The sequence below is a fragment of the Gorilla gorilla genome, chromosome 19, assembly GCF_029281585.2.
Source record: "Gorilla gorilla gorilla isolate KB3781 chromosome 19, NHGRI_mGorGor1-v2.1_pri, whole genome shotgun sequence".
Classification (NCBI taxonomy): domain Eukaryota; kingdom Metazoa; phylum Chordata; class Mammalia; order Primates; family Hominidae; genus Gorilla; species Gorilla gorilla.
Genome location: NC_073243.2, coordinates 39347287 through 39361723, shown reverse-complemented (window position 1 = coordinate 39361723; position 14437 = coordinate 39347287). Strand labels below are relative to the sequence as shown.

General features: G+C 39.5%; 1 protein-coding gene across 4 annotated transcripts in view; it reads left to right on the top strand.

Annotated features, from left to right (window-relative positions):
* Nucleotides 1-11811, top strand: part of PTCD2 (pentatricopeptide repeat domain 2) — a 39021-nt gene extending 27210 nt beyond the window's left edge. For all 4 annotated transcript variants that reach the window (XM_055367027.2, XM_004058681.4, XM_063700693.1 and 1 more), the window contains 2 exons: nt 5201-5314; nt 10780-11811. In XM_055367027.2, the coding sequence (XP_055223002.1) occupies nt 5201-5314; nt 10780-11004 (339 nt within the window). In that variant the 3' untranslated portion in view covers nt 11005-11811. The remainder of the gene's footprint in view (nt 1-5200; nt 5315-10779) is intronic.
* Nucleotides 11812-14437: the final 2626 nt, after the last annotated feature.

Genomic DNA, 14437 nt, shown 5'->3' with positions numbered 1-14437 from the left:
TGCCTGTAATCTCAGCACTTTGGAAGGCTGAGGTGGGTGGATTATTTGAAGTCAGGAGTTCAAGACCAGCCTGGCCAACATGGTGAAACCCCATCTCTACTGAAAATACAAAAATTAGCTGAACGTGGTGGTGTGTGCCTGTAATCCTGGCTTACTTGGGAGGCTAAGGCAGGAGGATTGCTTGAACCTGGGAGGCGGAGGCTGCTGTGAGTGGAGATCACACCATTGCACTCCAGCCTGGGCAACAGAGCGAGACTCTGTCTCCAACAACAACAAAAAGAATCTAGTAATGATTTGATTTTTTTTTCCCCCCAAATGAGAAGGTGCTTTGGTGGAGCTAAACATGAGCCTGCTGAGCATGAGGCTGTCCATTCCCAATAAGAGGAGCAATGCAGGGCATGATGAAAAAAGTGTGTGCTTGCCCACCAGGCAGCGGGAACAGCTCCTTTCCTCTGAGGGCTGGAAAGGAAAGTCAGCCTATGGATGCAGTGGAATGGGCGTGTTTCAGGCAAGGACTCCATAAGTAACCTTGAAGTGATACTGAGTATGAATCATCCTCTCTGAACTGCGTCACAGAATTACCCACTGTCGGGAAACTTAAAGATAGTTTCAGTGTTTAAAAATTCTCAGGAAATTCTTTCAAATGTTCAACCCAAATTTCTCATGTTTTAATATAAGCCTATGTCATCTTCCTCGGGGATGATGAAAAAGATATGGTTGCCATTCTCAAGTTTAGTAATCTTTTAGATTCTAGGTCTCTGTTAGTAGAGCACATTTTAAAAAATGACTGCATGGACCTTAGCTTCTCCAAGGCTGACTCATCTACTTGAAATCCTTAAAGGCAGCTTGTTAATTATTGAGAGATGGAAACTGACAGATAGGCTGAGTAGTGTCTGTTTAGTCAGTATTCACAGAAATCAATGAAACTTTTTTCTGATATACTTTAAAAATTAATGCTTTATGCTAAAATCTTTTGCTACTGTCAACTGAAATTTGAACTTACAAATTGTCTCCCTGACTTGATAGTTTTATTAAATTGCTCCTGTTGCCAGTGTGACCCAGAGGGCCCAGTTTCCTATTTTCCCAGCTAATACGTAATACATACTGCAATGATTTAACAGATCTCATCAAAACACATGTATGTTGACTCTGCCTTTTCAGTCTGAATTTAAACTTCTCAATCTCAAACATAGACCCTCTTTAGCAATGCTGCTTCACATCAAAGAATTAATTTCCACTTCCAAATATGTCTGAAAATAGCAGAGACCAGTGCAGGGTAACTTTCCACTGATTGTATTTGAATTCTAATCATTTATGTATAAACCTGGCATGTCTCCAATTGGAGATCCATTTTGGAATTGAATTTACCTTGCAAGGGAATTGACAAATGGTTTTGCTGCTTTTATCATTCATTTGTTAATACAGGTGAATGTGTTAATGCCCCTTTCTCCTACCCACTTAGGTCACCCTAAAGTTCTAGCTTATGCTGGGAAGTCTAGGGTGCACAGGGAGGAAAGGAGACAGGACTCATTTCTCACAAATTCCTTCGTGGCAGCATCTTACTCATATGTGTGAGTTAAGAATTGCATTTGTTTGGGAGCAATGTAGACTCCAAAAATAAAAATAAAACCTGTACAAATTAGAGCCTTTATTTTTCTTCCATGTAGAAAATGAGTCTGGTCAGTCCACGCCTTGTGTGGCATTCCATGATGTCATCAGGAACCCAGCCTCTTTCTATGTTTCTACTCTGCCATCTTTAACACGTGACTTCCATTCATTATATCCCTGGTCCAGCAAGAAGTAGGAAAAATGGGAGTGGACAAAGAAGTTCATCCCTTTTAAAGATGCTTTCTCAAATGTCTCATCTAACAACTTGTACTGATGGTGTTATTGGCCAGAACTTAATCCCATGACCATACCTAATTGCAAAGAATACTGAGAAATAGTCTTTGAGTTTCGTACATACATGAAAGTGTCTATTAAGGTTAGGGAGTTCTGTTATTGAAAAAGGAGGAGAGAATGGATATTGGTTAGAAAACTGGCAGCCTCTACCACACTATGATATCCTACTTCAAATATAGCAAACCTAAAACAAAAATAAAAGAAACAAGAAATGTAAATTTCTGCATCCTCAGGGCTTCTGTTCCCTTTTTTGTTCAAAGGTATCTAGTAACGTATTTCCTGATGCCTCAGAAAATCAAAGAGGCAGGAAGCATGTGTTCTTTAAATAGTTTTTCTTACCAAAATTTCCCCTGTTCCTTACCAACTGAGTTTCCCTAGTCTTTTGTTGGAAATCTGTAAGATTAAGGCAATGTGCTGTACCCTACTTTCGTTTTCTTTAGCTGAACCCTGAGACTGGTTTGAGGTAAGCCCCTAGCTTTAAACTTTCTCTTTGCCTTTTATCGGTGACTGCCTTATGTGCGTTGCCCTTCATCAGTGTATTTTAAGGTAATGAGCCTTATTTTTGAAATCCCTGCTGATTCAGAGATAGTTGCTGGAGGGAGGAAGAGAAGTTGGGAAAACTTAGGAATAAATATTGAAATCTCCCAGGGAGCACATCATTTCTAGCAGAGGGCTCTAGATGGTTTATTTTTGTAAATTGCTGGCGGAACCAAGCTCCTCTTCTTGTTTATTGTTATCGAGGATTGGCCAGGTGCCTTGTACTACATAGCACTGCATTGAACAAGATAGACTTGTCTTTGCCTTTGAGAGGACACCACCATCAACCAAACTGGGATGGTTTTTATTAACAAAGGTGTTAAGAACTGTGAAGAGTCAGAGATTTTATCCCACTTGTAAGCTAATGAGTTAGCCTGCCCCAGTTTCACGGATGCTAGTGGAGTATACAAGACACAGAGAAATAAAGGACAATTTATTATGTAGCAGTAGCCAGAATATTAGCATCTTTGCATCAGTTTCCTGAGCCCCAGTTCCTGTGGGGAGACATGAAAAGCTCTATGTGCCTCTTGCACACATAGGAAGTTGCTTTCAAGAGAGGAACCCTAAGCTTAGGAAACCCAAATCTCTTATAATGGCCAGTAAGCATGCCTGTCCTTTGCTTTGGATGCAACACTGTGTTTGTTGTCCACAAACATCCTTGAAAAGATAGTCTGGAATAAAAGCAGTCAGTGCTTTTGCTCTCAAGGCATGCAGAAATTTGAGAGACCCATGGAAAGTTGTCTCCCAAAAAGGGTGTATTCGTGATTTTGCCTAGGCTTTAGAACACTGAATTTAAATTGGGTTCTTTGTATTTAGTTTACCTGGGATCATTTCATTCTGTTCTTCAGAACCAAAGACAACCCCTCATCCTGATAAGTTACTCAACAAATGCAAAATGTTGCCAAGTAGACTGGTAAGAAAACATAGCTGGTTTAATATAAAAAAGGTAAATCTCTTCCAGGAAAACTATCTTTGTAAGGATCAAGAGCCTTAGAAATGTCTCTATGCTTTGACTTGGTAATTTTACTTCTGGGAATCAAGTCTAAGACATTACCAGTTTTTAAAAGTACATATGTACACATTGTTCAGTATAATAAAGTATGGTATATTTCCGTGATGAATTGCTATGTATGTGTTAAAAATGAGGTTTCTTTTTTCTAATATTAATGCTATGAGGAAATAAATGTCTGTTGTGTAGTAATTGACCAAAAGTAGAATCAAATTTTGGGGATAAGTTAATATATTTGGAAGATTTATACATCAAATTATAAACAGTGGTTGTAACATTGGTTGGTGAGTTCTCAGTTATTCTCACTTTCTTTAAACTTTTTCTTGAATTATACTAGTAAATATTGGTAATTGGGGGGAAATGTGTTCTTTTTTCTTGTGTTAGTTGCACCTGTCTGGTGGAAGATAGGTGGTAGTGTCATTCCGAAAGCACACTACAGTACCCAGTTTTGAAAGTTCATTAATAGATAGCGTAAATAGGAGTGCCTCATTAACATTCCAGCCAGCTTCCACTCTGTGCCTGCAGTAACCTGTGTGCCTGCAACTTCCTAAAAACAGAAAACGCTAAAGGTACCATTTGCCCCTAGCCAGTTCCTGTTTTCCGTTTTCACACTGCTATAAAGAATTGCCAGAGATTGGGTAATTTATAAAGGAAAGAAGTTTAATTGACTCACAGTATCACATGGCTGGGGAGGCCTCAGGAAATACAGTCATGGGGGAAGGCGAAGGAGAAGCAAGTATCTTCTTCACAAGGCAGCAGGAAAGGGAGAGAGCAGGGGCAACTGCCACTTATAAAACCATCAGTTTTCATGAGAACACACTGACTATCATGAGAACAGCATGGGGGAAACTGCCCCCATGATCCAATCACCTCCCACCATGTCCCTCCCCCGACACTGGGGATTACCATTCGAGATGAAATTTGGGTGGGGACACAAAGCCAAACCATATCACTAGTCTTATGAGATTGATTGTCATATCCTCTGAATCTAGAGGATGTAGAAAGGAGGAAACCAGTATTTTTGTTCATTGAGTATCTTCTGTATACTGGTATTTTATTTAATGTTCATAAAACCCAAAATGTGAGATCTAAATCTATTTTCCCCATTTTACAAATGAGGGCATTTAAATTGAAAGATTAAGTACTGGTCCAGAGTCACTTAGCTGGTACTTGCCAGTGTCTAGATTTCAGCCCGAGTATCCAGACACCAAAATCTCTGCCCTCTCCAGTGTTACCGATAAACAAGTTTTGAAGTTGTAGTATTTTATTTTATTTTTTTGAGATGGAGTCTTGCTCTGTTGCCAGGCTGCAGTGCAGTGCCGCAATCTCGTCTCACTGCAACCTCCGCCTCTCAGGTTCAAGCGATTCTCCTGCCTCAGCCTCCCAAGTAGCTGGGATTACAGGTGCATGTCACCACTCTCGGCTAATTTTTTATTTTTAGTAGAGATGGGGTTTCACCATGTTGGCCAGAATGGTCTCTATCTCTTGACCTCGTGATCTGCCCACCTTGGCCACCCCAAGTGCTGGGATTACAGGCAAAGTTGTAGTTTTTGATTAACTATTGGAAAGCACATTTTGGCTCGTAAGTGTACATTTAAAGCACTTTTTTGAACTTGTGTAAGCAAATAAATTAGGAAGTAGGATCAAAGCAGGGTAGGTGCCTATAAATGAAGGCTTATCTAACCAGGTACATTTCTCAGCATTGAGACACTCACTCAGTCTTGGTTTTGCTTGTGTCTTCTTAATATTCAGATTATAATCCATATCCAGTCAAATATGTTGGAAAACCTGATAAAGACTCTAAAAAATGCTGCAGAAGGAAATTTATCAAAATTTGTGAAAAGACATGTGTTCTCGGAGGAAGTGGTGAGTATGCAAGTGCTGCAGAAATCATTTAAAAGTGAAAGGACACTCTTAAAAATGTCCACTAATTTCTCAATTCTAAAGCTTACCTTAAAGAAATTGCCAAATATGGCAGCTTCTCTGTTGTTCCTGTTTTAAGACTTCCATATATATGTGCAAAGATTTTTTTTTCTTCCAACAGAATATATCCTCTGAAATTCTAGGAAACTTTTTCCTTTTACCTTATTCTTTTCTCCACATTGTATTCATGGGCCCTGGCTCTCTTTTTCTTCTAGATGACGATTTTACACCTTTTTCCTTTTCCCTCAAGCCTTCAATACCTTCTCCTCACTTTTCACTCTCAGTTGATCACTGTATTTCTTGTTTCTTGGAGAAAATAGAAGTAATCAGAAAAGCATGATTGCTACATAGACAGCCTCTGGCCCCTTGCCCTATATACCCATGATGACTGGATACATCTCTCACACCAGCCTCTTCAATCGTGCACTGGATCCCATCCTCTCTGACCCACTCCACAGCATCAGTCCAGAAGTTGACTCACTCTTTTGGCTATCATCAGTATCCCCTTCCCTGTGGGTCATTCTTGTCAGCAAACAGTAGGATATAGTATCTCTCATCTTAAAAAAGAAAAAGAGTCTTCTGTACAAATGAAAAGACAGACCATATGTTTAGATAAGAAGACCTAGCCTCATAAAAACTCAGTTTTTTTCAAGTTACTGTGATAATGTAATATGACTCCAATAAAAATATCACTTTGTTTTTTCTGTAAAGGTTAGTTGAAAGAACAAACAAGACTAGCTAGAAAAACCCTGTGAAAGAGGGGCAGTAAGAGTTGCTAGGTCTAGCAGATATCAAAGCATGTTAAAGTTTCTATAATTCAAACTGTGGCTTAGGACATGAATAGGGCAGCTAATGGGACAGAATAGAAAGTCCGGATACAGACCGAATTGCAGATACAAATTTAGCGTAACATAGAGACAAGCATCTCAAATCAATCTAAGTGGATAGACTAGTAAGAAGTAGTACTAGGATAAGTAGAGAGCCAATAGAAAAAGATACAGTTGTATATATTCTTATACCACAAACCAGGATACATTCCAAATGGATGAGAATTTAAATTTTTAAATTGAAACACACAAGTACTAGATATAAACATTAGTAGATTCTTTAATATCCTGGGAGTGGAAAAACTTAGTTTTCAGTCAAAATCCAAATCAGTAAAAGAAGTGATAAATTTGACTAAAGAAAAATGTTAAAACCTGTTTTTTCATGTGGCAAAAAGTCCACAAGCAAAGTCAAGAGGTAAGTAATCAATTTTTAATCATACTGAGAAAAGGCTAACTAGCCCTAATATTTCAAGAGCTCTTTTTGAGGCCAGGTGCGGTGGCTCATGCCTATAATCCCAGCACTTTGGGAGGCTGAGGCAGGCGGATCATGAGGTCAGGAGATTGAGACCATCCTGGCCAAAATGTAACCCCGTCTCTACTAAAAATATAAAAATTAGCTGGGCGTGATGGTGCATGCCTGTAGTCCCAGGTACTCAGGAGGCTGAGGCACGAGAATCGTTTGAACTAGGGAGTCGAGATTGCGCCACTGCGCTCCAGCCTGGCGACAGAATGAGACTCCATCTGAAAAAAAATAAATAAATAAAATAAATAAAATAAAAAAAGCTCTTTTTGAAAATTCTGAGAAAAGAACCAACAACCCTGAAGAAAAATGGGTAAGAGATGTGGACAGAATTTACTAAAAATGAATTGTGAATGGCCTTCAAACTTTCGAAAAGATTCTCTTGCCCATATCAAGAAAATGCTAAATAAGACTACCCTGTGATATTTCTCTTGAATAGAAATCTGCAAGTTTGCCAGCCTACTTGGTTGGTGAGGCTCTGAGGAAATGGGCGGTATCATCTGATGCTGCTACAGGGAATACAGATTGGTACACTACAAATAATTTCACCCTTTGACTCAATCCTCCCACTTGGAGTATATTCTAAAAATATACTGGCAAATATAAAGAAATTGTATGTACAAGGCTATTTGTTGCAAGCCAATTTGTAATAACAGCAGACTGGAAAAAAGCCCAAATTTCCATCACTAGAGGACTAGTTGTACAAATTAGGGTCTGTTCGTACAAAGGACTGCTATGTAACTCACAGGAAATGAGGAACAGCTACATCATATACTGCTATGGATTACCATTTATATGGATCACTTAAATATGTTTTTAAGTGACAAAAGCAAGATGCAAATGGGTATGGGTAGTATGCCTTAAGAAGGCGGGACCATATAGTTATTTTTATATATTTATGTTTTTGAAAAACACTACGATGGAAAAAACAAAACTTAAGTGGTTATGTTGATTTCTTTTTCAGATCTTTTTTTATAGAAATACTGCTGATTTTTGTATGTAAATTTTGTAACCTGCAGCTTTACTGACTTTATCAGTCCTAAAGGTTTTTTTGATTGAGTCTTTAAGAACCACAGTTAATTATTATGCATATTTCAAAAGAGCCAAAGAAGTATATTTTAATGTTTCACCGCAGAAAAAGACACATTGGTAGATGATGGATAGTTTTGTTAGCTTGACTGAATCTTTCTACAGTATACACATAGATTGAAACATCACATTGAACTTTATAAATATACACAATTATTATTTGACAAAGTAATTGACAAATTATTTTTTAAATTTAATTCTAAAAAATTAAGAAATAAAAGTTTTGAAAGTGAAAGTGAGGGACGGAAACATGAGTTCTCCGAATGTACCTTGTTTATGTATTTCATTTAGGAACCATGTAAATGCTTTGCAGAACTGTAAAGCAGAGTTAAATAAAAATGAAGAGAAAAAACAGTTCCTAAAAATTGAAAGTGAAATGAAACAAATGAACCCATGTGTCACATTGATGGCTTAAGTACACAAATTGGCATTCTTGTAGGTCATTTGAAATATAGTAATTTGTATATCTCTCATAGCATGTAACTTAAGGTGAAAAAAAGAAGTGTAAAGAAATTGTACGTTATTGACAGTGATCATATTGTTAGTAATAATACTGATATTGTCATTTTGACCAATCAAGCGGCCTGTTAGTTGGTCCTCCCTTCCTCCCTCATTTCTCCTGCCTCTCTCTTTTATAGTTTGGTCCAGGCTGATGGCTGAGACAGCAGGATTGGCACTAGAGGGCAGTGGCTGCTTCCTCCTCCTGCCACACTGTCGCCTTCCCAGCCCTGTTCCATTTCCTCACTTCCACCCAAAGGCTTCTTCCTGCTGATAAAAGGGAGCTTGTCAGGAAAATGACTAACTGGATATGGTTGATTTAACGCTTCTTTCTATTTGCAGTCTTAGCTCTGTGTAGGCTGTGATCCACCCAACCCTTTTGGAGTAAGTTTAGAAAAGTAGGGAAAGTAGAAGCATGAACAGATTTTAAAGTGCATAGTCACATGTGTATGTGTACATGTGAAATCCAACTTCCATTTTCTCAGCAGCATTGTTGTTAACAACCATTCCTTAGACCTGATCCATCAATACATTGTCACCCATTTATATGGCTAAAGCACCCAAACAAACTTCATATTGAAAAATACTCATATAAGACTCTTGTACTTAGAAAATGAACCCTCTAGTTCAGTGTCTTCCCTCCGGTTACTGTGGGACCACTCAAGGAACAGCTTGATGAGAAATGGATTGATTCATATAACTCCAGTAGCTTTTGAGCTAGTTCTAAATATATATGTGTGAGATTGCAAGTGGAGTCCTATATGGTAAACGTCTGCATTTTACAAATGGTGCATTTAATGTTTATGGCAGCAGTTATTTAAAAAGTGTTATGTAGGGAGATAAGACTATAAACTATCATAGGTGCTATTATACCACCACAGGACTATTGAAAATAATTGCTGATTTATTTCTGTAGTTATGTAACAGAACTGTTACAGTTTTTAGATCAAAATTACCTCCAGCTTGGCATGTTTGCTCTGCTACTTTTAGAAGCCATATGCTGCACATTAAGTCATTTTCACCTTGAACATGAGGACTAAACAAGCTATTCTTTTTTAAGAACATTAAGAAGTGCTTAAGCTGCTTGTCTGCAGGCATGGTTGGGAGCCATTGTCTCAAAGGAAGATGTGCAGGTGCAAACAGTGTTATATATTTGGAAGAGGTGGAAGAGGGGCAAAGGATTTGTTAGGAAGCTTGATCCCAATTAAATTCCATCAAGAAATGTGTTGAGATTGTACCCTTGATAAGGATTGAACTCAGTAAAATACTGATTTTATTCAGAAAGCAGCTTCACATTCTCCATTCTAGTTCGCCCATTTTGGGGGTTAAATACCATCATATACTTGTGACTCTACTATGTATGCCTCTAGCCTAGACCTCTCCTTCATGCCCGACTTGTATATCCAACAACCTTCTAGACATACCCATTTAGATGGTTCACAGCCATCTCAATCAGGTCCAAACAGAGCTCTTGATTTTCCCTTCCAAATCTCACCTCCCTGTCTTCTCTATCAGGAAATGATAGCACCCATCATCCAGCTATTAAAGCCCCAATTGAGAAGATAGCTTTGACGCCTCCCTTTCCTTCACCCATTCAAAAATAAGTCCTTTCAGTGTAAACTCCAAAATATACCTCACATAAGTGTACTTCTCCTTCTTTTCTGTACCTTTCCCAATCTCAACTACCATCCTTTCTTATCTGGGCTATGGTGTGGGCCTCCAGAATAGTCTCCACATTTCTGTACACTCCAGTTCATTCTCTGCAACTTTTTAAACAGAAATGAGATCATTTCCCACTTTAGATGCTCTGATGGCTTTTTTAGAATAAATTTCAAAAAACTTATTGTGGAATATATATAAAGCCCTATGTAATTTGGCCCTGCCTCCTCCTGCTCTAATCATTACATTGAACAAAGTTGATTCCACTGGTATATGACCTCCTTTACTTGGTGTGTTTCATTATATATGATGTGTTATTTGAACCCCCCTTTTTTTATATTAGGTATGATTTTCAAGTACTAATTTTGAATTTTGTGTGTAGCTTTTGGAATCCCTCATAGTAATACTGCTGTCTGTGTGCCCCAGTACCCTGGTTTTCACGATTTTAGGTGTATACCATACTTTTTTTTTTTTAAGACTCACTCAGTCACCAAGGCTGGAGTACAGTGGCACGATCACAGCTCACTGCAGCCTCTGTCTCCTGGGCTTAAGTGATCCTCCCACTACACCAACTAATTTTTTAAAAAATTTTTTTACAGACAAAGTCTCACTATGTTGCCTAGGCTGGCCCAGAAATCCTGTGCTCAAGCAATCCTCCTGTCTCAGCGTCCAAAATTGCTGAGAATAAAGCATGGGCCACCTCGCCTGGCCTACCATACATTTTTGTTCATGTCCATTTCTTTTTCTTAGGGTTATAGTAAGAACAAGGAAGAAATCTTGCAGAGATGTAATGATGTGTTCTTGCTTTTTTCCAGCTGGCCAAAGTGAGGGAAAAAGTGAAGGATGTGCCTGCCCTTGTGGCCAAATTTGATGAGATCTATGGGACACTGCACATCACTGGCCAGGTCACCACTGATTCTTTGGATGCTGTGCTCTGCCACACCCCCAGGGACAGGAAATCCCACACGTTGCTATTAAACAAGAGGATGGTCAGCCGTCGCACCTTCCAGCCACTCAGCCAGTCCCTGTTGGCTGAGTAATCCTGGTTTCAGTCCACCTATGGATCTGAGGGGCCTGCTTCTAGTGAGTTACTGCCTTTCCTAAGAAGGCAGGTATCGCACTTCAGCAGACAGTGTGCTGACACTTGGTCTTCTCCTGAAATTCCCAAATTCACTGAATGGTACCATGCCGATCTCTGAGAAGTTATGTTGCACCACTGTGAAGGTCTAGATGCAATCTTGGCTCCCTCAGAAAGGCACTTCCCTTTTGCATGGCTGAGGATCCTTGAAGGAACCTGGTCAGTCTCCAGTTCAGCTTCCGGCACCAGAGTGGAACCCAGTAAGCACCATCAGGAATGAATTTCACTACAAGTGTGGATAACTCTGATTTTCAAAGGAGTAGTTACTTGCAAATTACATCCTTGCTGAATTCAGGAGGTGTGAAACCCTATTTTACCATGTTAGAAAACAGCCCAGGATTTTCTCATTGCTCTGCCATCATATATGTCTATGACTTGAGCCCTTATTTTTCCATCTGCAAAACAATAATGCCTATGTGTCTTTGCATATAGATTTGAAATCTTCATTCAAGGTTTAGTAGGATCATATTTTCTCAAAAATAAGAGAAATAAGGTTCATAAGCAAACTTGATGGGATTGTGGTTGTTTTGTTTTCTCAGCAGCACAAACAAAACCAGAATTTAGCCTTTAGGACTGCTGAGTAAGCCAAATTTAAATGATTACTGCTTTGTTCATGGGTAAGCCATGTGCTTTTCAAAATAAGTGCCACTAAAAACCACATAATGCTTAGGTTTCTATGTGGATAATAAATATTTAATCCTATAGTTTATCTTATTTGTTAATGATTTTTCTCTCTTGAATGCCTCATATTAAAAAAAAAATGTGCCATGAGAGCAGTTCAAAGCTGCTTCATACTTATGGTCTCAAATATAGTATGTGTTGAATTTTACCGTATCTGGTCACCAGTGAGCAGAAGATACACAGTGACCCCACCTCACTTGCTCCTTTTGTTTCAGAAAGCCCAGAAGGTTGCTCAGACCTCAGGAGCTGTCTGCCAAGATTGCTGCAGACTCTTCATTGCCACCTCCAAAACTAAGACTGTTCACTTGGTGGTTGTTCTAAGGCAAGGATTATAGAGTCAGAAATTGTAGACTAGGAGAAGTCTTCTGAGTCTCCTAATTAATTCCTTCATCTTTCAGGTTAAGGAAACGATCCATGCAAGAGAGGCCCAATCTCAACTGTAGACTGTGTCCCAGTAAGAGAGTCACAGCTTCAGGTGTTTGCTGAATCCAGGTCTGAGATCACAATCCCACCTGAGGACAGGATCCACATATGAGAGTCGCACATTGGTATAACTGATTTGTGGTAGAGCTGAGATTAGAATCCAGATTCCTAGTCTAGTATCCTTCCCACTGTACCACATTATCTCTTTTCAGAGGGGAAAAAGGAGCAGCTCTTAAGAAACAGAATACTAAGGGCCCCCATTACTGTGTGGCCCTGGGCATCCTCAGTTTCCTCATTTGGTAAATGGGGATAATAGTACCGACCTCTTAGGCTTGGTGTGAGGATGAAATGAGATAGGGAATATAAAGCAAGCAGATAGTGGCTGGCACATAGTACATGCAATATGTTTGAAACTAGTTAAGGAATTATAAAAACAAATGAGTTCTTCCTTCTGCTCAAAAATATTGAATTTCTTGTCCTTGTGCTCTGTGAAACATTGAACAGCCCCATTTAGAGAAACAAATTCTCTGCCCTCATAGAATCCTAATTGTTTCTGTATGTGTCTTGTGTTTTGCACATGCAAAAAAAAAAAAATAGGGCATGCTTCCTGTCCCCCCAGCTTACTTTTCATCTTCTCCAACTCTCACAGTTCAAATGGCTCCAGTGCTGTTGGTGAGTGTGGCCTTGGTTGTTAGCTAACAACCATTCATTAGCGAAATAACCAAATTTTGTGAGCAGTAAATAGCAACAAGCTTCCCAATCCCTGTTGCCCAGCTGACTGGAAAAACTGGTCCATTCCACCTGTTCCCAGAAACCTTAGTACAGAGGTAGCTATATGCATAATGTTCACCCCAAAGTAATAGATGATTTTAAAGTCTTAAAAATTCAATAAAACTGTTCAGTATAGGTTATGATAGGCATTTCATTCTTTAAAACTCAGTAATTCCTTTGAAAAAATGGTGTTTCTTTATAAGCAGTAGTTTGCCTACATCATTTACTTGTTTTTTTATGCTTTGGGGTTTTTTTTTTGAGACACAGTTTCACTCTGTCGCCCAGGCTGGAGTGCAGTGGTGTGATCTCAGCTCACTGCAACTTCTGCCTCCTGGGTTCAAGCAGTTCTCATGCCCCAGCCTCCCAAGTAGCTGGGAATACAGTTGTGTGCCACCACACTGGCTTATTTTTTGTATTTTTTTAGTAGAGATGGGGTTTCACCATGTTGGCCAGGCTGGTCTCTAATTCTTATCCTCAAGTGATCTGCCTGCCTTGGCCTCCCAAAGTGCTGGGATTACAGGCATGAGCCACCGCACCTGGCCTACTTATCCCGTTAATGAAAATATTTGATTGGACAGAACATCTTATTCCTTAACTCTGTTATGTGCTTTTGTAGATTGTTTTTACTTACTGTAGATATCTGTTGCTCCAGAGTCCCAGAAATCAGTATGGTGAGTTCAGCACAGTTACTAGAAGGAGACAAAAAGATATCTTCTTAATTAGGTGATATCAGGGATAGTTCTGGTTATTGATTGCTGTGTGGAAAACACTCCAAAACTCAGTGACTTTAAACAACACCAGTCATTGTGTTATTTCTCATTATCCTAAGTACTGACTGGGCTCAGCCAGACAGTTCTTATTTGGGTTCTCATGCAGTTATAGTCATCATCAGATTGTGGCCGCGACTGGAATAATCTCAAAGGCTTCCTTAGTATTTCTGGCAGTTGATGCTAGGACCTCAGCTAGTGCTGGGGCTGGAACATGTCTACACATAGCTTCCCCACAGCATGGTGGCTAGGTACTAGGAGTGACTGTCCCAAGAGGACCAGGCAGAAGCAGTTACATTTTATGACCTAGTCTCAGAAGTCTCATAACATCACTTCCACTAAAGTCCCAAGCCCCTCCAGATTCAAATGGAGGGAGCATATATCCCATCTCAGTGGTAGGAATTTCAAAGAATAAATTCTGTGAAACTGTAGTAGATAGTCTGTTTTCTCCCCTGTTTAAAACCTCCTGAGGACCTCACATGCTTCTGGATAAAGCTCAGGCTCTTCAACATGATTTAGAAGGTCCTTCCTAATCTGGCCCACATTTGTCCATCCAGCTCCAACTCTTGCTATTCTACGCCCCTCTTCCCCTCTTGTGGAATGGCTAATTCCTACTCATCATTCAGGTCTCGGCTTAGACATCTTTTCATCTGAGAAGGCTTTCTGGTCTAGCTCACCTGGTTAGGTGAACTC